Source organism: Dinoponera quadriceps, unplaced genomic scaffold (genome assembly GCF_001313825.1).
Source record: "Dinoponera quadriceps isolate SergipeBrazil2010 unplaced genomic scaffold, ASM131382v1 scaffold1565, whole genome shotgun sequence".
Lineage (NCBI taxonomy): Eukaryota > Metazoa > Arthropoda > Insecta > Hymenoptera > Formicidae > Dinoponera > Dinoponera quadriceps.
In genome coordinates, this window is record NW_014556124.1 from 2,797,782 (window position 1) to 2,821,092 (window position 23,311).

Below are 23,311 nucleotides of genomic sequence, written 5' to 3' on the forward strand. Positions count from 1 at the left end.
GGATGCACGAAGAGGCGGCCGATAGAGGCAGCCGAAGGGCGGCAGAGTTTACACCTCACCTTGAACAGGCGCCTTCGTGCCTTATCCCGCTCCTCTCCCTTTCTCCTGCCTCTCGGCTTTCTCGCCCTCTCGCTTCTCTCCGCTTCGTCTCCGGCACCTCTTCCATCTTCTCCTCCTGGTCGTCGTCTTCTTCTTCTTCGTGTTTGCCCGCCTCGTTAACGCCTCGCGGCGGACGAACGGACGCTGCACACGCAGCTATTTACTAGCCGCCTCTCTTTGGGTCCACCACCTCTCCCGCCGCACGAAGGTGAAGGCCTCCGTCTCCTCGCGGAGTGCTCCCTTCGTCGCGGAGAACGCCGATATTTTTAACCCTCTTTCAGCTGGTCGGTGCTGGCTTCACCGAAATACCGTCGCCGCGCGCTATTTCTTCCTCCCTTTCGCGCGATAATGGATAGTCGAGGACGCGTTTTCCAAAACGCTTCTCAGTGTCCTCGCGTTCGTCCACGTCCACCGGACGCGCGTGAGTGTTACCCACTGACGAAATTGATAATCTAAAATGTCCGGATCGACGGATATCGCGACACCCGATGCCGACGGGTTCGAAGGCGACGACGCGGAGGGCTTCGGCTCTCGAGGTACAAGAAAACCATTAGCAGCCGCTATCGTCGGCGCAAGAAGTTAAATTAATTACCGGGACCTCAACGAGGACACGCCGAGCGAAAGGGCGAGACGAGGAAGCGGGGGAACGAGGGGGACGGTGAAAAAGGGGCAGAGTCGCATGCCGCCGGGCATTCCGGGGCCCCGATGACTCGCTTCGAATTAGGACGACACGAATAATGGGCTCACGGACGTCGGGGAAAAACCGTCGCGTGAGGCCCCGCGATTCCTCATCGCGGAATTCCAGCCCGGCCGGCCGAACGGCCGGCGCGTCCGTACCGCGAAAAGTATGGCCGGTTTTTAGAAGAACCGACTCGAGAGAGACCTCGACGGGACGACTTCGACGGGGCTGACGGCCGCGATTTTCCGCGCTCACGAGGGGAAAGAGCATTGTGAGGTAACACGGTGAAAACGAGCCTCTCGGGATGCCACTTGGAGCGGCTGTAATTTGATTTGGAGCCAGTCTAATTTGAGCCGAGCTAATTCCGCTCGTAAATTTCCGAACTGCCGAGCTCGCCTCGGCAACATTCTTCCACTTCATTATCTTACCGTCAAAAGAAGCGATCGGCGAGATTTATCTAGAATGTCCATGGGACGTCCCAGAGACGTTTATTGCCATCTTTATACGCGCAGCAGGTGGCCCTGAGAAATATTTTCCACGCGACACCGTCATCTCCGCCGATGCGGTGTCTTCGCGTTTTCGTCGCGCAGCGATATTGAACTGTTGCTAATAAGACGCTCTTCCGACCGCTCGTTCGATCGAGCGCTTCGGCCGAGCTCTGACTCGGCTTTCAAGGTCTCCGTTAATCACCGGCGACGATTCCGATCGAGGCGATCGCGGAGATAATGACCGACGTGACCGGCCGTTATCGCACTCGTGAATTTCTCCCTTTTGCGCACGAGCCGATACCGAGGCGTCGATCTTGATCCCCCGCGGAAAGCCGAGCCGCGGATCTCTATCGAGCGAGATCGCCGTCGGCCGGCTCTCCGCGATTCGATCGATTATCATTAATCCCCGGGCTGCTTTTGTTCGCGTTAAATCACACGTGAACTCGACTCGGCTTATCAGATCGGCGGCGGCAAGGAATTTGATAACGGACGCACGAACGGATGGACGGGGCGAGTCGACGACGAGATTGGTCTCACGACAAATTACCGGCCATCGGAATTCCTCGGATCGGGTTATCGGAGATCTAGAGAGGGCCGATCCGAACGCGGACCACGGTATTTTCTGGAGGCGAGGAAAATGCGTTCTCCGTGTAACGACCACCGTGGAAACGCCGGCCCGCTTTAATGGCCGTCGCGGATTACGAGAGGAACGGTGTCGGATGTTTTGACACGCTCGTCGACACGCTTGTCCCGGGGTACGGCGATCGTTTTTCCCGAAAAAAAGCCCGAGGGAAGCCGTATCGTGACACCGAGGAGAGGGACGCGCGAGTCACGACCGAGTCGATGATAGATGGAACTCGAGAAGCCGACCGATCGGCCCGCACAAAAACGATATTTCGACGATATCGAGTTACGATTTCTGCCGGCGCGAGTTCGTTTTCCCTCCTCTCCCCCTCCCCGAGAGCCCCTTTTTCTCGTTTTTCCTCGGCGACGTGCGCGACGTCGCACCGTGTGATTCATCCGCGGAGGCAACGACGGAGGGACAAAGGAGAGCCTTGGCTACCAGAACGATTCCGTCTCGTTCGACTCATCGTCCTTGGTGCTCCCTTGCGAACGGCAGGACAGCGTCGGTAACTGCGGACCGAACTTCGCGACGTTGACAGGTGCTTACCGGCAACAACGTCGCGGCGGAAAACGTCGCGCGCGTCTCAATTTTCGAGACGCTTCGCGACACACCTTCACGTTCGCGATTTCGTAACGCGTACGTTTAAATAATAAATAGGAACGGGCGCAGGAAAGGGGCGCATAAATCGCGCGTATAACGACGATCCCCCAGCACGCGGCCGTCCGAACATCCGACGACATCATAATTTCGACGCATAATTTTACACCGCTGCCTCGTAATTCGCTCGCGAGGCAGATTTATGTCGGATAATCTGCGCCGGCGAGATCCGTTGCAGATTTAATGCTTCCTCGATACACGGTGATCGATGGCTCGTCGCGCCCGCTCGTGACTGATATCGAAGGGGGTGCATAACCGGTCGTGAGAGCGATCCGTGCGGGACCGACCTCGTTCTGAAAAAATCGCCGAAGAACTGCGAAGAGAGAAGAAACGGGGAAAGAGAAGGCGGAGGACGATGGAGGAGGGAGAAATCGGCGATGCCGCGATCGCCGCGACGGGAACTCGAAAAAATGCGTTTGCCGACGCGACGGTGCTTTCGCTGACGAAATCCATTCGCGATAAGGGGAAGAACCGGTCCCTCGAGAGACGTTAGGAGCGGAGGGCGATGATGAGGCTCGGAAACGACGGAAATTACGCGCCCCGATAGAGAAACCAGCTCGCGGCGCTTTTGGCGGCGCTTCGGCACCGTCGCGTGATAAAGCTCCGCTTTCTCGCGCGGCTAATTAGATGACAGCAGCATCAAAGATCCGAGGATACGTCGAAAGCATCCGCCGCATAATTTTGCGTGAAACGTGACCGCCCCGTCTGGACGATCTCGTCTCGATAATTTCGAAGTCGTGTCTTTAAATTTGTCCGAAGAGCTCTCGGTCGATTTCCTGGCGGGATAATAATGCGACACTTTTACAAGGTGCATGTGAACACGGGGGATGGGCTTTTGCTTTCCCTCTTGACCTCGCTTCGCACCCCTTCGCCCCGTCTTTCATGCTCTTCAACCCTACAAGAACTTTCCCGTTGAAAAATTACTTGAGTACGATCTTTCCGGGCGATCCTATATACTTAGATAGTTATCGTCTTGAGCGTGATGAATGGTAACAGTTATAAATACAAGGAGATAATGGCGCGCGTGTGCTACGTACGGGTGAGAAGGGGGTGAGAGATCGAGGGATACCGATAGATTTAATACTTCCTCTCGATATCCTCAATCACGATCGATACTCGGGCTCTTTCGCGAAGTTTATTGCCGCAACGAGGATGACGCGACGGCGCGCAAAACCGGTCCTAGGTGCGACGAGGAGGAAGATAGAAGCGAGGGAGGGGGAGGGGGGAGTAAGATCGAGGGGCCGGTACGTGGTGCAAAGTACATGAAGTAAAGGCGCCGGTAAAAACGGCGGATTCGACACGTGCTTCGTACTCCCATTCGTATCTCCCATCGTGATTGGCACTTCGATCTTCTCGCGAAATTTATTATTGCTCCGGGTGCAGAGAACCGGTCTCCGAAGTCGACGTGGGAGGGATGCGGGGTGGGAGTACAGTAGGTGGTGAAAATGGACGGGGAAAAGACGAAGAAAGCGGCAAGAAGTCGCGGATTAGACACGTGCTTCAGGCCGTCGAGCCTCTAAGCAAGTCAATTGCAGTAATTTAATATACGTACGCGGATCCAGAGAGAAAAGTGTGTTTATACTTGATAGATCATTTTACGCGGTGTACAAGTTATTTCGATAAGCATAATGCGGACGGCTTTGGTCGTTGACGGTTGATTGAAGTTATTGGAAGAAATCGTAAGTTCGTGTAGGGAATAATATGAAAATATTAAAGATAATATTCAAAAAAGGGGCAGTTAATTAATGGGGCGGCAACCGACCACTTCCCTTACCTCGTGCGTTATATATATATATATAAAACGTAAAAATTAAGAAATGCGAATAATAATTAATAATGCAACTTTCTCTCAGAGTTTTGTTTGAAAAAAGAATGCCGCGCGTCTCCGTCAGCTGCCTCGGCGTCCGGCAGCAACGCAATTTCGATCGTGTCATCGTTGATCGATTTTTCTGACTTCGCCCATTTTAACACGGAACCAATCTCCGAAACGAGACAAACGAGGAAGATCGCGATGATCGAAGATGGTGGAAAATACGTTTCGCTAAGGGAAAAGGGGGAGAGAGAGAGAGAGAGAGAGTGTGTATGTGTATGTGTGTGTGAAGTAGAAGGAGAAAACGCACGAGGTAAGGGAAGTGGTCGGTTGCCGCCCCATTAATTAACTGCCCCTCTTCGCAGCCTCCCCCTCCGCTTCCGAGCGTTCCATCAAGGGCGCAGCCATTCACAGCTTGCTGCACTGATATCTCTCCCCCTGCCCTCCTCCTACTCCTCCTCCTTCCTGAGGTGCTCCTCGCGTTTCGTTCTATCGTATAGTTTTTTACTCCGTCGGACAGTTCCTCGAACGTGCGGCTAATTATATCGACGCGAAACGAGATTCAATTAACGATTAAGATCGCCGAACGCGCCCCTTTCGAATTCGCCGGAGGAATCTGCGGCCGCGAGGAAACGGCGCGACTCTTGGCACCTCCTTGTCTAAATAAACGGTACACCTTACGCCTCCACATTGCGTATCCGAAGATACGAGCTGACACGTGTTGCAGTTTCACGCCGTAGACATAATGGTCTCGTTAACTTCATCCCGCGGAGATCGCATAATGCTTGCGTTCTCTCTCTCCCCCCTCCCTTCTCCCCCCCTCCTCCCTTATAGATTACATTGTGTTGAAAATATTAATCAAGGCGATCAAACCGAGTTAGCGTCTTACCTCGGCAATTGCATCAGAACCAGTTAAGTGGCGAACGGGAGAACAGGCCTGACAGGGATATGCGCAACTTTGTTGCGCGCGAAGTAAGATTTATATCAGACCTCCTCCGCCATACATCATGTCACGAAACTAGGATAACTAATGTCGCTTTTTTGTCACACTGCCGCAGAGCCTATATATCACTGAGATTGTTATTATAAATAATTAAATGCGCGTCGGGGGGGGGGGAGAGAGCGGGAATAGATTAGAATTATTTTTGACATGTGCGCGGAAAGATTTTTCTCTGTGCGTGAGCGACAGAGAGAATGGTGATACTGATCGCTCCGGTTTCTCTTAGGTATGAATAGATGTCAGAAATAGCAACGTACGAGTAAGTGAAAAGTCGACACTCGCGGTGTAGAAAGTATCGCGGGGAGGAATTTGGAATACGAGACGCGAGACGTTGCTGATTGGCTCGCGAACGTAGAATAATCCCACGTCTCGTACGAGGCGTACGAGATAAATAAGACGCTAAAAGATTTAATGTGCCGTTATTTAAGGGATTGTCGTCGCAAGGGATCCTACGAAACGCGAACGCAGTCACGCACCGCGTCGCGCCGGCCGGTCGGTCGGTCGGTCGGTCGGCCGGTGGGACCGTATCGGACAGGGACGATTACACGGCGTGGAAGCCATTGTTGTCGTCCTATGGAAATTAATTGAATGTATTTGAATAAGCGCGTTGTTCGCCGCTTGTTCCTACTTGCCCACCTACGCCGATACACGCGCGAGCCGCATAAACCGCGCTCGCGATCTTGAATCGCTACAGGGCGCTTCAAAGAACGGACGACGATTTCGCGCGGAAATTCGTTCGATCCGGGAGGACGGAAATAATTCTGCGTCACATGCTACGTGCTTTCTCTTCGTCTCGAAATTATTCAGCGCGAGTTGAGAATTTATTTGGATTTCAGGCTCGAATGGTTCTCGAGGAAGAGGAATTATTTATGTGGAAAAGAATCAGTCTTATATATGTATGAATCAATGATAGATATTCTCGTATACGAACGATTTTTCATCCTGATTTGAATGGATTTGTATCGACGCAAATATTACTTGCACTCAATTCAAGATCGAAATTCTTCGAAGAATATTATAATATTCTTGCTTGTGTGTGAGAATATCTGTCGTTGATATAGGATTATTTCTTTTCTGTGTACATGGAGACAATTGATTACATTACAATACAAACACGTTGACGGAATTAAAAATCAAACTCTCATAAAGTTAATTAATAAGCGCTGGGAATTTTCTGAAACATCTATTTATCGCATACCCGATGACGTGAAAATAAGTTTTGTCTTTCTCCTGGGTCTTGGATAAAATTCACACGCTCTGCAGGATTTCGCGACGACGACATTGCGACGTTGCGTCGCCCGTCTCGGGTACACAGAGTACACAGAGGCCGCGAACGACCTTCGATAAATGTACGACATCGTCGTAAAGCCGACGGGCAGTAAAACGCCCGCAAAGAAAATAAGTCGCGTTCGGCGGTCGCGATTAATTACCCGAACCGCAAAGGCGTCATTAAATCCAGCCGAGTCGCGGCGGGAACTGTCGCGAGCGCGAAATAAGAGTAATGAAAGGTCGATTCACGGAAACGGGGAGAAAAACGCGATCTCGTCTCGTCTCGTCCCGAGACGCGTGACGCGCCGGGGAAGCCGCTTTTCCCTTCCCCGGTTTCTTACGATCGATCCAGATTTTCAGCGCGGCATTCGCGAACACGGCAACCGCCTCGAGATCCAAGAAAGGAGCAACATCCTTCCCAGGATCGCGTCGTCGCGACAAGATCGCGTTCGTAGAAAATATAATTTCTTCGCAGGTAATCCGACGCGATAATTTCCCGATCGTAAATAAAAAATGAAAGGTCACCAATTAAAAGTTCACTATATCTAAATAAAAAGTACAACGATGCAAAGGGCATCGCTCTTATTTGCTGAATGAGTGAACGAGGATAAATTCGATCGAAGGGACATGCTGCCATTTTAATTGCTCCCAACTAGATTTTCGCTTAAATATTACGACTCACGGCGATCCTGGCGATGCTTTTATTCCAAGCTTAGCTCGCGCACAACGAAGAGGTGCGTCGCTGTGCGTGCCTGTAGAGAATCGCCCGTTCGCACGTATCGGCGTATGAGCGCGCAGCGACAGATACGCGGATTGTGTTAAGGAGGGCTGAGCTGTCTTCCTATACAATGCACAATGGCCATGCGTCCCATGAATTATACAGTTATTTATTTACTTATTAACTGCGCGCGCGCACTCGTGTTTCGTGCCGCTAACAAGACTCGCCGATTAAGTTCCTTCGACTACCGGCGGCGTTGACTCCGGGCGAAGCAAACTCGTGAGAAATTCTTCCGAGGGCCATCCGGACATTATCCTTCCAAGGACATTATCCCCTCGAGATAAGAAAAGTAGGAGAAACCTATCTCTGGGCATTTTTCTGTTATTCGAGATGCGCGACATGTACCATCGGAAAGAATTTTTCAGCGAGAAAATTAATTCCTCCTTATTTCCCGATCGTTTAAAATACATTTTACAGCAATTTGCAAAAATGTATTACTCGTGGTAGAACGCATCATTTTTTCCACACTAATCTTTCGCAGCTTGGTAGAAGCATGAAAAGGCTCCCGACGTGTTAATCGAGCCTTTTGTTGCTCCTTTAGTCATACATATTAGTTATCTACGGAAATCTATCCCCGATTTCTTCCATTTCTCTCTCTTTCTCTCTCTCTCTCTTTCTCTCTTATCGAATTCTTTCCCTCGTTATCTCCCATCGCTCTAACGATTTCTGAAAACACTAAAAAACACTAAAAAGTATACTTCGAGCTTCTGACCGTCTTATCACGAGATACGAAAACATCGGTGTGTGTAATTTTGGTATTTGATGACGAATGTTAACGGGAGGACAAGTGTCGATAAGTTATACGAAGTCGCGGCGAGGAGGCACGGAGAAAAAAAGAGAGAAGAGAGAGGAACCAAGGCCCGTTGGAAGACCAGACAACGACGACGAGTCTTTCCCACGTCGATCATCACCGACCTCAAACTGGTCATCGGATCCTTGCTCGCAGCGGAGGAAGGAAGTGGTTGGCAAGATCACTTTACAGCGTGTTTCGCCCCGCGAAACTTTCTTGCGCGCGCGACTAGTGTCCTCCGACAACCGTAATCGATCGAGCGCGAGTCGTACGATCGGAATGAAGACTCGAGATTTCGGGCTATGGTGCAAAAAACGGCAAAACTTAAGCGGTAAGAAAATCAACCGATCACAATAGATTATTCTTCTTACGATCGAAGAATAATCGACTATGGTGATTGGTCAATTTGCTTATTTCTCACGTCTTACTGCTCACGTTTTTCTGTGCGCCATGGCCCTTCACTTTCGGAATATCGTAAGCGTTCCGCTTCGCTCTTCCGGGTGATCCCTCATTTCTCACCTCTCTCTCCCTCTTTCTCTCTTAATTGATCATCGCCTGCAATATTCAACGCTAATCAACGGGAATAATTGTTTCGGCCGAAACCGGGGCGTCATTTATCTGATCAAAGACATCGTATTTTTCCAAGAGTACCGCTTGAGACCGGCGCGCCTCGGGTTCACGCGATCGCCGGCCATTTTTACGATTCCTCGTGGCCCCGACACGATCGCGATGAAGTCGTCCTCGTCGGTCGCCGGTATGGTCGCGGGATCCTCCGGCGTCGTCGTCGTACGACGATCATCGCGCGCGCCGGTACCGGCCTTCGGCGCGCGAAGTAAGTCCGCCATGGGGAACGAGCAACGCCATGACGTTCTTTTGACCCGTTTGACCCCATGCACACTTCTCACGATGCATTATGGCGGCCGCCTGGAGGCCCTCGGCCCTTCCTTCATCCTTTCCCCGTTGAAACTCGGTGGACCAACCAGATTACGTCCTTCTCTCTCTCTCGCTCTCTCTCCTTCTCGCTCGTCGTTACCCACCGTCTCCCCCCTTTCCCTCTTCCTCTCTCGTTCCCCCCTTCGTTCTCTTCTCGCTCAGCCTCTGCCTTTCTCTCTTTCTCTCTTTGCCGCCGTTCCTCTCTCTCTCTCTCTCTCTCTCCTCGTCTTTCTTGTTGTCGCCGCATTATCCCACACATAATCGAACGCGCGAGAGAGACGGAGATGCCACGGCTTTCGCTCTGCACTATTCCTCCGCTGCCTATACGCGTCCTGGTCTGCGGTTTCCACATTAAGCACCGTGCACACTGAGAGACTCGCAAGAGATCGCTCCGGATGACCGGATGACGCTTTCATCGGCTGACGCGTGGGACGACGCGACGGACTTGCCTAGCGACGCTGTCGCAATCGATGTAGCGAATCAATTCCATCTAATTTACGCGAGAGGCTGATCGCACGGCGAGCTACGATCTCGTCGTTCGATAGAACCTGATCGTTAATTAGGTCGCGCGACGTAATTCGGCTGGGACAATATCTTGGAAATAAAGAAAGCGAACAGCCGCTCGATATGGAATCCGAACGCGGGGCGAGTTAGATGGCACGCAGTGCATAAATTAGCTGGATCCCGTCTGTCTGTCCGATGAAGACAGAAGCGTGCTCGTAAGTAGTGCGCGAAAGGATGTTGCAGAGCGTAGGCGAGGTCTGATGACACGTTCTGTTAGCGGGTTCCGCCCTGAGGACTGTATGCATCGGTATGACGGATGAATCCCGATGTGATCCATTAGGACGTAACGGTGATGTTGATGACGATGATGGTGATAATGATGATGATGATAATGATGATAATGATGATGATAATGATGGTGATAATGATAGTGATAATGATGGTGATAATGATGGTGATGATGACGATGATGATGATGATAGCGAGCGGAACAGGAACACTGCGATACGCCGTAACAATCTCGACTGTCTCCCCTAAAAGCTCTCGCGTCTTCGGCGCGGATCTCGTAGAGTCCGTATAACTGGTTCTATACGTGGTGTAAAAATGTTTTCGTCGTGAGAGGCGTCGTCGTCGGGACCGCTTTAATTGGGATTCGCCGAAGCCTCGGAGAAACAGTCCGGATGTTAAAAATACGAGATGACTTATGCTCTCGGCGATATTCCTCGCCCGGGGCCCTTCTCGTCTTTTCCGTACCGGAGGTGTCGCGGAGGTGTCTTTCGTTTCTCGAGTTACCGTCGCGGCAAAAACGCGCCAGCAAAAGCGGATAAAAAGGTAGCGACAGGGCTGACACGCGGTGCGTTAACACCTTTTGTCTTTGGCGAAGATCGAATTTTTGAGGTAGGTCTCACGCGGCGGTCTCGGATCGAGGAACGAGGTTTCAACGAGCAGACGGTGAAAAAGGAGTACGGGGAAATTGAGGGGTGGGGGAGCGATTTGTCGCTGTAGAGGCATGAACGATCGCATCGGGGTTAACGGAGGTGACCTCGACGTCCGACGTCCGCGCGGGAAACAAATGCCCGTGGATTTACGAGGTTATGCCTTCGGAGATAACGGCGTGCGAGCGGCCGAGGAGGTAGCAGCAGCCCCACGAGAGAGGTAGAGGCACGTTAAGGCCGCGCTGCGGCTAATCCCGCGCTCACATTAGTAAAACCCGCCACGGACAGCCGGCAATAAGTAACAACGTCGGACACGCGGAGGAGAGGATACCGCGTACCACGGTTGCGAAAGGCCGGGCATATTTACGTTTATCGATCACAAATTTTTTCCCACCTCGGCGGAGGTGGAATCGTGAGAGAGAGAGAGAGAGAGAGAGAGAGGGGAAAGTAGAAGTCGAGGTAAAAAGACGTGACGCATCGATATTAGCGTCCATTTAATTCGGTAACGTTCCGGAACGTTCTCCTTTCCGTTTTACGTACACGGCAAAAAAGTCTGGTTGTATTAATCAGAAAAGGAACTACCAGATGCATTTCGGTTGAAGGAAATAGAATTTCTGGCTGTAAGAACATTTAAGTCATAAGAAACCAGACGTTTGGTTTCCATCAATCAGAATACATCTGTTTCTTCTCTTTCTGGTTAATGCAGCTGGAATTTTTTTTGCACGTGTAGCGTTACCTGACGCGAAGATACGGACTGACGGTGCAAGAATGGAAGTTCGACCTATGCAGTACGTAAATCAAAGGATCGACATTTTTCAGCCCGGGGAGGACTGTGCACGGCCGAGAAGTCGCGTTACCGTTGGCCCGAAACACATTGCGACATTGAGGCCAGCTGCGTAAATCGTCGCTATTGTCCGCCAGCAAATAGATGCCTATTCACCGGCTCGGCCAATAAATAAATTCTCGGGACGTGCGATCGTTTGTAGCAAAACGCGCGTCATAAATTTTTGCGGGGGCCGCGGGATATCATTGTGAATTAACCGGTATCGGCATGATGAATGCTTAATTTTCCCGAGCGCCGTTTTTTCGTTTGCCGACGAATGAATTATCGTCGAACTCGCGCGTCGGCGTGGGCTGATCTCTCTCTGCGCGCGAGAACTCTGTAATCAGCGCTCTTTTCGTATCGGTATGATCGCGGGATAATGTCGTGCGATCCGAAGAACGAACGCTTCGGGAAACCGAGGTGATCCACGTATCACCTTCCCCGACGATGCCTATTAGTGCGCCAAACCGATTATAACGCGCTCAAATACCGTGAGAGAGAAATGAACGAGCGTATTGTTGAAGTGATTTCAACTTTACGATCGAAATAAACCTCATATTATTAATTAGCCATAGTTATGCAAAGAAGATCCGACCGGCAAAATTATGATTTTTGAGATTTTTTTTTACCAATGAGTAATCTATACACCTTTCTATTTCTAAAACAAAAAGATCAAAGTCTTATGTGTGTCTAAAACTAATTAGAAAACAAATTAGTTGCGTCCTTTTTACCCATTTTTTAAGGAGTTAAGCTTGTCAATGAATATCCTTAAAAAAAAGAAAAGGGATCATATTTGACTTCTTGAACGATTGTGAAGAACCTCAGTATTGTTTATACTTTTCAAATCATGTATTAAAAGTTCATCTTCAAATTTCTTCTTTCCTTTCTGATTCTTTTTGCACAACTATAGCCAATTCTTCAATCAATCGGGTAAGAACCTGCTTTCTTGAGAACGTAGAAAAATCAGTCCGACTGAGCGCGGAAGAAAAGTGGATGAAATCTTTCCGGGCGGAAGAGCAGAGGGATTAGTTCTGCTGCGTTTAATCCTGCGATCGATCGTAAAATATCGAGTTCCTTGTTTACTCGTCGGCACCTGCTGGCTTTCCCAACCCGAAGAAACACCCTCGTAAACTTTATATCGCCCAAAGTTCCGGATAATCCCGGTGTCGGTGTAGAAGAACCCTCCGTAACGTTAGAATCGGTAAAAGCGATAACTTAAGGAAACGATAACGAACGTGGGTTCGCAGGTACAGGGCGCGCATTTCGCAGCATCAGGAGCATATCACGTGGCGCCACGTGCTCCTATCGTATTACCCGGTTGATCATCAGCCGTCATCAGACACCGGCTGCAAGTCACTGCAAGTGGCCCGAGACGTGTTCGGTGTGTGCCATCACCAGAGGAGCTTATTTCATTGCGATCGTCTTCACGTAGTCGCTCGCAACTATCGATTCGCGCGATACCGTGAACGCGCTTTTTAAGCTCTCAAGCTCCCGCCGCGATTTTTCCTACACGCGATTCGCAACTATCGTCGATCGCGACATCAAAGCCCTTCGATCGGCTCCCAAGATCGTCGATGCGATCGTCGTGTCTCTCTTATCGGAATCCGCAAGCTGCGATAAGATTCGATCGACACGTTGTAAAAGCGACGAAGAAGACGGAAGAGATCGGAGGGTCGTAGGTCGATCGGGGAGGAAGCGAGGACTCGCGTGGAGAAGAGCGCGGCGAGGAGCGTGAGATGGACCGAGAGCGGGAAGAAGAACGAGAAGCGCGGCCATTAGGTTTATTTGCCGTAATTGGGGGAGCTTTAACGCGCTAAACCAAACACCGGTTATGGCCACCATAAACCTACCCACAATCACTTAGAGCCGGCGCGCGGTGCGCGCTTTTTCTCCCTATTTATTCCGCGCTCCTAGTGCCGCGCGCGCGCGATTACGAGGACGAGGCAGCTGGACCGAAGGAGCTGGACGATGGCACGAACAGACGTGAGAGGGGGGAGGGAGGGGTGGACGGGAAGGACGATCGCTCTACCGGCGATTTGCTATCCTGCCGGCCCGAGCTAGCCGGCTACCCTCGGCTTCTTGCGCGCACCTTTTATTGCCGCTTAGCGCAATTTTCTATTCGCCTGCCGCGAGATCGTCCTCCGTCTCGACAGCCCGGGTCGAAATTTCGGTCCTATGTTGACTCTGCAAATTCCATCGGACTTGTAAGATCAATGGGAAATCTCGAGTTATGATGCATACACAGAACAATAATAGTCTTAAATCAATAATAGATATTCTCGTACATACGCAAGAATATTGTAATATTCTTAGAAGATTTTTAGTCTTGAATTGAATGTAATAAGTAACACTTGCATCAATACAAATTCAATCAAATCAAAATTAATAATCTTGGAAGATTATAATTATCTTATTTATATATAAGAATATCTGTCATTGATTGAAGTGATGATTATTTTTTCCGTGTACTATACGAGCTAGTATCTTATCTCGATGCTACAAATAGTGGTTTATTATCATTTCCTTCACGTTGAGTCCTAAAGCGACTTATTGCGCAATTATCCAAATTCAGATAAATAAACAATTATATGTATGTGTTCAATAATGCTAGTCACCAATGAAGATTTAAATTTAGATTTTGTATAGTAACAAGGCTAAATAGATATTAAAAAAGCGTTGGTATATGCAAATAATATCAGATTCGCGATTTATGGAGCATTGTTAAACGTTCAGCATTTGTGAGATTTACATTAGTTTTTAATACCGGTACTCAAAATTGTAGACTATTTAAATCTTTGATTGAGAATATCATTACAAGTTTATGAATCGTTATTTGGCTGTTTGAATTGATACTTCTTGCTACATGATATACTTCTCGTTATATAAAATAAGTACAAGTTGACAAGTAATCAGAAATTTACGAAGTTACGTACATCATATACTCCCATTTCAATTCTAAAGACTCAACATGGAGAAAATGACAGTAAGTAATTATTTGTAGCATTTAAATAAGGCAATAGTTTTTACATAATGCTATAGCTCGAAAATGTCTATTAGTTCCTCAGGTTCGGCGGAATTTTCAAGATCACTGTGCAACCAAAATTTTAACTCGGAAGGTGCCGTCGCCGCTTTTCTTTGACATCGTTCATAAGAATTTGTAATCTAAACACCATAACATGAATATATATAAATCTAAGTGATTCACGAAAAAATATGAGTATTTCATAAGAGATATTACAAATATTCCACGCGCAAATACTTTTAAATACACACAATTATTAAAGTATATAAAATATATATTCGACAGCTAATGAACGTGTAATAAATCGTTTAACGATGCATATTTATGTGTGAAGTATTTAACCCTTGGTCGCGTGTAGCGCCAGATACACGATATTAATTTATTATGCTGCACGTTCTGCCAGCTAATTGACTAATATTGATCGCTGCGATTATGCGCGACGCATATGACATTTTCCCGGGAGGCGTGAGAGCAACGACATTCGCGAGACAGCTCGCGCGATCGTTAATATCGAGAATCGTTGTATAACGATCATCGTGTGCCGCGCATCATTATAAATTTGTCGCGCTAAATCATCCGTGATAGGCTTCGTGCGAGTGCGCTCGTTGCTTAGACGTTAAAAATTAATTTAACCGAGAGAGAGAGAGAGAGAGAAAGAGAGAGAGAGAGTAAGAGCAACACAGGGTCGTGAGGGAAGGGCAAGAAAATTCTCGGGTTCATACGCGGCCATTAATCACCGTGGCGAATAATTTCGCTACGCTTTGTGCTAAAGCAAATATCTCACGATTTGATTTACGCTTTACGAGCGCGATTTATTTTGCGATTCTCGTCCGATACTCTCGTCATTATCCCCGAACAAGCAAGAAGTGTCGAGAATCTAACGCTCGGCCATGGCCGTGGAGGAGAGCGAGTCCCGCTAATTGGACATGTTATCGTCGCTTTATGATCTCGCGCGACCGGGAAAAGCGCATTTCCGTTTCGCGGCCAGGCGATACTTGCTCTCGCAAAACGGCGCTAACGAGCGCGCCGGCAAAGTACTCCGACGGACAGGCGCTCAGGCACGGGAGACATCGATGCCCGGGCAAGCGCGAAGATGCATAATCGGCACGTCGAAAGTTTTTAGGTCAGTTTTGGAATAAACGTGTATTTCCAGGGGCAAACGTCGACTATAATGGCAGATTGATCGACTCTTTCGGTCATTTTGCGACGGAACGTTTCCCGACGGGGGGACTCGTGACTCTCTGACTTGGACGCACGGCGAGAAAGCACTTTCTTTTGACTTTCCAACTTTCGAGCGTTTAAGTGTCGGCTTTTCGATTGATCGCTAACTGACCGTTTGAATATCGTGTATCGGTTTCCTGAACACAGAAATTCGGGGAAAAAAAAGGAAAAGGCAAACCCTACAGGAATAATTTCGGGACACGGCACGGTTGGAGATGTGAAATATGACGAGGAGCCACTCGAACGTTTGACTTTCTAAATTTTGAACAATTAAGACACGGTGTGTTTCCATCATTTGCGACTGACCATTGAAAACAGACGGTCGGGTTTTCAAAGTGAATAGAAAAAAAGAAGAGACCGTTGTATTCTCTCGATTTTCGGCTAAACGGTGCGGTTTGTGTCAAAAGCACAGCGTGCGACAGTGTCGGAGGTGTAACACTGAGAAGCCGGGAGAAGGTAAGAAAAAGTCGGCCGCTGCGATCTTGTGGCAATATTTGTACGAGTGAAAAATGCCGCGTCGGTGATAGATTCGGCGCCGGTCCAACGTTCGTCTAGCGGCGTGCCGATAAAGAGACAGGGCCTCTTTTGCGAAACCCGGGTAAACAAGAGGCAAGGAAGGAGTCCGGCTTTTCGATATCTCCACCTTGGCCGCTAGTTTACGAGCGGCGGCGACCGGCGCAGCGTGACGCGACTCTCGATAGATGCCTGGAAGAGGGACTCGGCCGACAGAACCAAGACAATTCCTCTTTTCTCCGAAAATAATTCATGCACGTTATTCCGATTCGAGTCTCTTTCCTTTGCCAACGGGTTTCGGTTTCGGATTTCTCATTCATGAGCACGTAGGCGATAATAATAATTTAGCTGACCGAAATACGTTTCAAGGCTTCCGATTATTAATGGACCATTACGTAACATTTGTTCACATTTCTCCGTGACATTTCACGCTACCGTTAACAGAAGAAAGGAGAAGAAAGCGCGGAATTGTGCGCTTTTGTGACAAACTTTTAGAAATGTATTGTATTGTTCCGACGGTTTCTTCGGCGCGAGCGATCCGTTTACGTGGACGTAGGTGCATTCGTTGGCGGATGCTACGTAGATATCGCGTGCGCGCGTCTGATACTTTCTCAACGATCTCGGAAAAAATTCAGGTTTTGTTCGTCTCTAAGCGCAGCGTGAGCGGCGCCGAAGCCGCCTTTTGTGCGACGCGACGACGTCGACTTACAAATTGGAATACAACGGACGCGGAGTTAGGAGAATCGTTTCACGCTTCGCGGGGGCGCCAAGTGGAAGGCAAACACCGATAAAAAATGCATGAATAAAGCACTAATGGAGGCTCCATGGAAGAGGAATAAACCTCGAGCTACGGCGCAGCTCGTGAACGACCAAGAGAAAGAGAGAGAGAGAGAGAGAGAGAGACGGTGCGCGTTTACCGAAGGCGATGACGGGCGAGCCGCGTGTTCCTCTCTCTCACTGTCGATCAGAGCGGCGGGAAAAAAGAGCGGAGAAAGGGACTCGAGCGAAAAATGATTTTTCCGTTTTAACTGAAAATACAGCGCAAATTTTCGTCGACTTAATTAACCAGCGAGAAAGCGCGATTAGAGACATTAAAACTACCTTTGTAGCAGAAAAGAAAGATCGCAAATTAAGCTCCCCGTAGGAAATTTCCGAAACATTCCCGAGTACAGCATAGATCGTGATCCGATTACTCAAACTTATCGCAAATAAGTGTGACATACTGCGATGTCAATTAGGAATCTCATTCTTATCCAAATTATAAGGAAACTTGAGCAAAATATTGGGCAGAGTAAGTGGAATCTGTTTGGGTCCCCCATTGAGAAAACAAACTTTATTTGGTTGGTTAATCGGAACAGATCCCATAAAATTGTCTACATGTGAAACCAGATAGATCACATTTTTTTTGCCTGATAGCTTCTCAGATACTTTGTTCAACATAAATATAAAGTAGAAATTTAAAAAGAGAGAACTTTAAGTAAATGTTGGGCAAAGAAAATGGAATCTATCTGAGTTTCCCACTCGGAATCGCGCTTTTGAAACATTACACCTCTAATTCGAATCTTCATACATTTCCCAGTCAGAATCTACCATTTTTTTGGGGGGGAAAATCGGAATAGATCGCAATAAGATCCCAGAAAATTGTCCGTGCGGGTCGTCCGCTACATTTTAATTTTCCAGAACGAAGCGATGCTTCCTCCCGCAATTTTCGCCCGTATTAAAAACCCGAATCATTTCACGGTTGCTGAGACAAGCATCCGATCTTGTTTTTCCAGATTTCTTCGGGAGTACTCAACAGCGGCGTCGTGCTCGAGATCGTTAACTCTGTTTAGCTGTTAATTACAATATGTCCCCTTCCGCCGTGTCTCGCGCATGTTGCCGGAGAGGAAATCAGCTCCAGCTCCTGATGGCTTCGAGAGGGACGCGCGCGAGATCGCTGGTTAAGAACGACGAGGGAACAACGCGACGTTGTCAAGGTAAGAGCGTCGTATATCAACTATCGATCTCGTCCGCGGGCCCGAAGCTACCGCGATCACCGGCCGCTTATCACGCGGATAGCGTTTCGCGTGAATCACCCGCCGACGTTTTAACGACGTGCAGCAGCAGTCTGTCATTTGCCAGCCCGAGGTACGGTGACACGCATTAAAATAATAACACGCGTTACCGCGTTTAGCCGCGCGCGACATCCGTGCGGAGAGAGAAAGACAGGCAGAGAGAAAGAGAGAGAGAGAGAGAGAGAGAAAGAGAGAGAGCAGCTCGGTCGACGCGCTGGAAATTACCCCATCGTCGAGCCAGCTCCGTAAACACTATTACGGAGAGGCAGCTCGTGAAATCACGCGCGTGTAATCTTCCTTTTCTCCGTGAGAAGTAGCGAGATCAAAAGTTATACGTCGAAAACGCTATAATTCGCCTTGGCGCATTAAATCGCGCTCGCTGTTGATTTATTTAATACGACAGTAATGACGCGCACGCGTGATTTGCATTCCCGATCGACTTTCTTCATCCAACGCAAGGACGCGTCGTCCTCGGTGACGATCCGCGGTTTCGCCCTTTTCCGGCCGATCTCCATCTCGGATTTCGCGATGCACAGGGAAACGACGCGTGTACTTACTTCCCGGTCTGTGTCGCTCGGCTGTGAATCATCGCGCCTATTACCGGCGTCGGTAATTGCAAAAGGTCATCGCGGTCCCTCTCTCGCGTCGGGATTTCGCTGCCGGCGGCCTTCGAGGCGCGCCAGACGAAGCGCGAGCGAGGAGAAACCCGACGAGCCCGACGATAACGTCGCGTCCGATCGTCGCTTTAATTAATTAATATGAGACGAAAGGCGCGCGCGATCGATCGGCCGCGTAATATCGTCCGTTAAAAAAGCGTGTCGTCCGGTGATAGGATGATTCACCGCGGCGCGCCAAAGACGGCGGTCTTTATCGCGCGGCATTGTACTTGCGCGTTATCATCGGTGACATCGCAGCTGCGGGAGCACCCTCGCAACGACGAACGAGTCGAATTGCGAGTGAATTCGATCGGCGTCACTCGAGACGATATACACGCGAGAGAGGCGCGCGATCTCGCCTCTCTCGCTTAGAGAAAAATACGGGGCTATTAATAACCGTGGCCGTGGTGGAGTTATCGCCGGTGTGTGCGCTCGATTTCGCTGACAACCGCGACGCTGACTCGGCGAGCACTCGGCTGCCGGTGGGTAGCCAGGTGCCGTTTTCCGAGGACACCCAACACCATCGGCGACCGACGCCGTGATATATCGGGGAAGACTCGGGGGAGGCGAGCGAGCGAAGGCGCGACGCTTCGACGGCCCGTAAGTCGGTGACGCAAGCTCGCGAGGCTCGATAAACAAACTAAACAGTGTTTACGACGCGATCGGGGAGAGAAGAAGAAGAGATCGCTCGTGATTTACGGCGTGTGAATCATCCGGGTAAGCATACGACGTCCGACGCACGCACTTCGTCCGGAGGGAATGGCGGAAGAGAGGAGAAGAAGAGAGCGCGTTGAGCGATTCAGTCACCTGTGTCATGAGCCGATCGGCGCCGGTGCCCTCCTCGTCCTTGAAGATGATGTCCTGATTGTAATTGGGCACCAGGTCCCGGAACTTGGAGTCGCCTCTGGATACGCGTCCCTCGCTGAGCCCGCTCGCCGGCAGCGTGTTCTCGCTAACGTTCGGCACATGCTGCTTGAACACCAGAGGCGTCAGCTTCCTCTGGTTCGACCGTCGGCCGCCGCCTCTGCCGGGTCCGCACGCCAGGGCGAGACCGCCGCTGTTGTCGAGCACGGGCAGCCAAAGGCTGAGGATCAGCAGCAGTATCTGGAGGAGCGAGCCGCACGTGCTCACGCGACTTCCGACGATGCAGCAGCGGTGGCTCGCTTGGAGGCCGTGGCGACGATGATGATGGTGCACCATAATCGCGTGCCTCTGCGCCGAGATCTACCCTGCGCGGCGGTCACTGCTCCCGCCGTCTCCAGAACGGCTGTCGGAACGACAACGACGACGGCGGCGACGACGACGACGTTGACGATGACGGGGGTAACAATCCGGACGACGTTGTACTACCGATCCTTCTTCTCCGCCACTTGCGACTGACCTCACTCACGCTTAACCATAACCGGGGCATCACACACCCCCCCGTGCACGCACTCTTACCACCGATGCGATCCCCGTAGTTGCGTAGTCGGCGATAATTACCGCGCGCGACCGATCACCAGCCGACGGGACGACGTTTTTTCACGACGAGAGGTCGAGAGACGGGAGGACTCGGGAGGCGGGTAGGAGCGAGATGTGACAGACGGCCGATCGATCGATCGATCGGCGAACTGACGTCGGAGGACGCTGAGGACCTCCTCCGGGAGGATCGGAGAAAGGCGGTGTCGTCTTCCCTCGCTGATAATCGGTAAAGGAGCGATGGTGCGGAGGCTACGACGAGTGTCATCAGTGTGTCGTGTTAATGAGTCGGGGGGAGGATCCACGATGAGGATGACGAATCTCTCTCTCTCGATATCTCTCTACATTCTAGACGGAGGGGAGGGGGGGGATTCGAGCCCTTTAAATTCGCAATCCTGCACGTGCCAAACAACACCGGGCCAGCACACTCGGCCTCTTTCTCACCCGGGTGCGTGTCACCCTCTACGACGGCGGTTCTCGTCGAGGAGGAGAAAGAGAGGTACGTGCGAGTCGACTCACTTGACTGAACTCGGACGAGCGCCGTCCGGAAGCTAGGGCACGTTTTCCGGACGAGCCGGTGGTGGGAAATGCGGTATGGGTTTTGGTGGGTACTCCTCGCGTTGTTTCTTTGGCTCGACCGGGTCCAGGGTGCCCCTCTTCCTGCCCCCACCCCGCGGCCAACGGCCGGCCGGACCGCCGCCGCTGGCTGCTGCTAGCTGCTGCTGGTCCCCGTGGTGCTCTCGCGGAGCTCCAAAGGTGGTGGTAGATGATCGCGTCCCCTCCACGTGGGCCCTCCTGGTACCGTGTCGACGTCACGAGGTCTACCGTGCCTCTATTGGCCGGGGCGGAGCGTACGCGCAGGTAAACGAAGACAGGTGCACGTGGCGGGAGAGAGGAAGAGGAAGAGAACGAGGGGGAGAGAGAGGGAGAGAACGATCGCGAGAGAAAGGAAGAGAAAGAGGCTCGAGGAGGAAGATCTTCTAGCTTTCTCTTCCTTCGATTAGATGCGATCGGCCTCTCATTCTCTCCTTCTCCTCCTCTTGTCCACTTTTCTGTCTCTTCACCCTTTCGCGAGCCGTTTCGTCGTACGTACGTCTGTCCATCCGTCCGTCTCTCCTTCTTCGATCTATCTTTTGCTCCTCGCGCAGACGTCTCTCGTCTGCTCCGCTATCGCCACGATCGGAGCGCGCTTCTTCTTCGTCGCCTCGCCGTCGTCTCACCTCGTTACTCCGCTCCTCTCTTCATCGCGGCTGCATCGCCCCCCCCCCTCTCCCGCGACGTAGACCTTCCTGCGCGCCAGACCCGTGCAGAACTCGCCGCGGAGACTCTCTCAATGACTTTCTACCCCCGAGGCGCGCATCGACACCCCCGCGATGGAAGTAAACGAGCCGGGATGACCTTGACGGATGCTGCGAGCCCTGCAGGGCTTCGTTCTCCGCCCTCCTCCTCTTGTCCTTCTTCTTCCTCCTCAGCTTCTCCCTCCTCACTCGTTCAGCTCCCCCTGTCCCTTCGATGCTTCTACCGCGAGTACTCGTGGCTCAATTCCACCTTGCGGTACGCGCACCTTGAGAAACTCCAGGCGATCAGACTCCGGATTTCAGGTGACTCGCGCTCCCGGCGGCTCTCGTGTCGATCATCGCGACCGAGCGGTGATGCGCCACGTAAACGATCGGTATTCAGCAACTGTCAATTGCAGCGAGCAGCACCGTTCACCGATACGTCTGTTAATGGAAGGACGCGCGTGTGTATCTCTCCGATACACCAGGCTACACCTGTTTATCTCATCGGACACGTCGACGCTTCATGTGGGACGCCAAGGGGAAAAGATTCACAAATGAAGCGCGCCGAAGCCGGTCACAGGTTAATCGATCGCGGTCGATGGCGCGTGCGCGCTTTGCCATCGTCGATCATCGTGTCGCTTTCGATCCGTTCGCACGTGCGAAAAATGCGATTGGTATTTGCGCGTCATCGAGCGCCGATCGACGATTGAGTGACGGAATGTGCCGCACGGGTGAGACCGAGCGCGGTTACACCGCGACTGATATGAAAGTCCAAGTTTACCACGCAGGGGGAGGGGAGGCGAAGGGCGGAGGTGCGGGGTACAAGGCAAGGAGAGAGAGAGAGAGAGAGCGCCCGGTTCACTGATAATAAACATCTTTCTCGAACGCGGCTGATCATTGGCCCGAACGAATTTACACAGAGTCGAGACCGCGCATTCCGGCGATAGCTTGTGATCGCGTCGCGATCGGGAAAAGTGCCTCTCGCTTGTGTCGAGAGAGAGAGAGAGAGAGATAGCATCGACGAGCGATTGTGTCGCGGTTTGTTCTCACTGTGAATCGTCACGGTGCTACTGAATGCGTTCGAGTAGTTCGCTACCGCGTTACCAACGTTATCAACTCTGTTCACGGAGTCAAGATAGTACTGGTGAATGCGAGCTCCATGAACATCAACAGCGCGGCGTTAGCATAGCAGGTGTTCTTCGGAGACGCTTGTGATAATTGTCAAAAGAAATTTGAAGACCAAATAAAGCGTTATGCACCTTTCCGCGCGTATATCTCTCGCGATCATATAAACGATGGGAATAATAACAATCGAATAGAATCGCGATTGGAATTATAGCACGTGTATAATTTAAGCCGAGTCGAAATTTTAAATTCTATGTTAAGTCTTGAAGTAGAGGAAAACACAATAACTTCCCTATTCCTAGCACCAAAGGAGCACAATAGGTCTTTATTTAATACTTAATGTAGGACCAAATTAGATTTAAAGTAAGACTAAAATTTCGACTCGGGAATACTTACAACTTATCGGTTTGTGATTAAGAGCATCGGCCGCAGAAAGTTTGATTAGATATTTCTACTGGCTGTTAATATCGTACAAATTTACTTCGACATAATCTCTCAAGATTAAATAAAAAATATCTTAGATTTATAATAAACCAAGCACAGTGCAAATTCTATGATACACACAGTTGCCGTATATTCACTCACTGTTGCT

The 23,311-nt window shown here is 50.4% G+C and overlaps 1 protein-coding gene across 1 annotated transcript in view; it reads right to left on the reverse strand.

The window, feature by feature from the left end:
* The window catches only part of LOC106746696 (sonic hedgehog protein A), a 49,471-nt gene extending 29,415 nt beyond the window's left edge, over window positions 1-20,056 (reverse strand). The window contains exon 1 of the mRNA XM_014623514.1: window positions 19,664-20,056. Within this exon, the coding sequence (XP_014479000.1) occupies window positions 19,664-20,056 (393 nt within the window). The remainder of the gene's footprint in view (window positions 1-19,663) is intronic.
* Window positions 20,057-23,311: the final 3,255 nt, after the last annotated feature.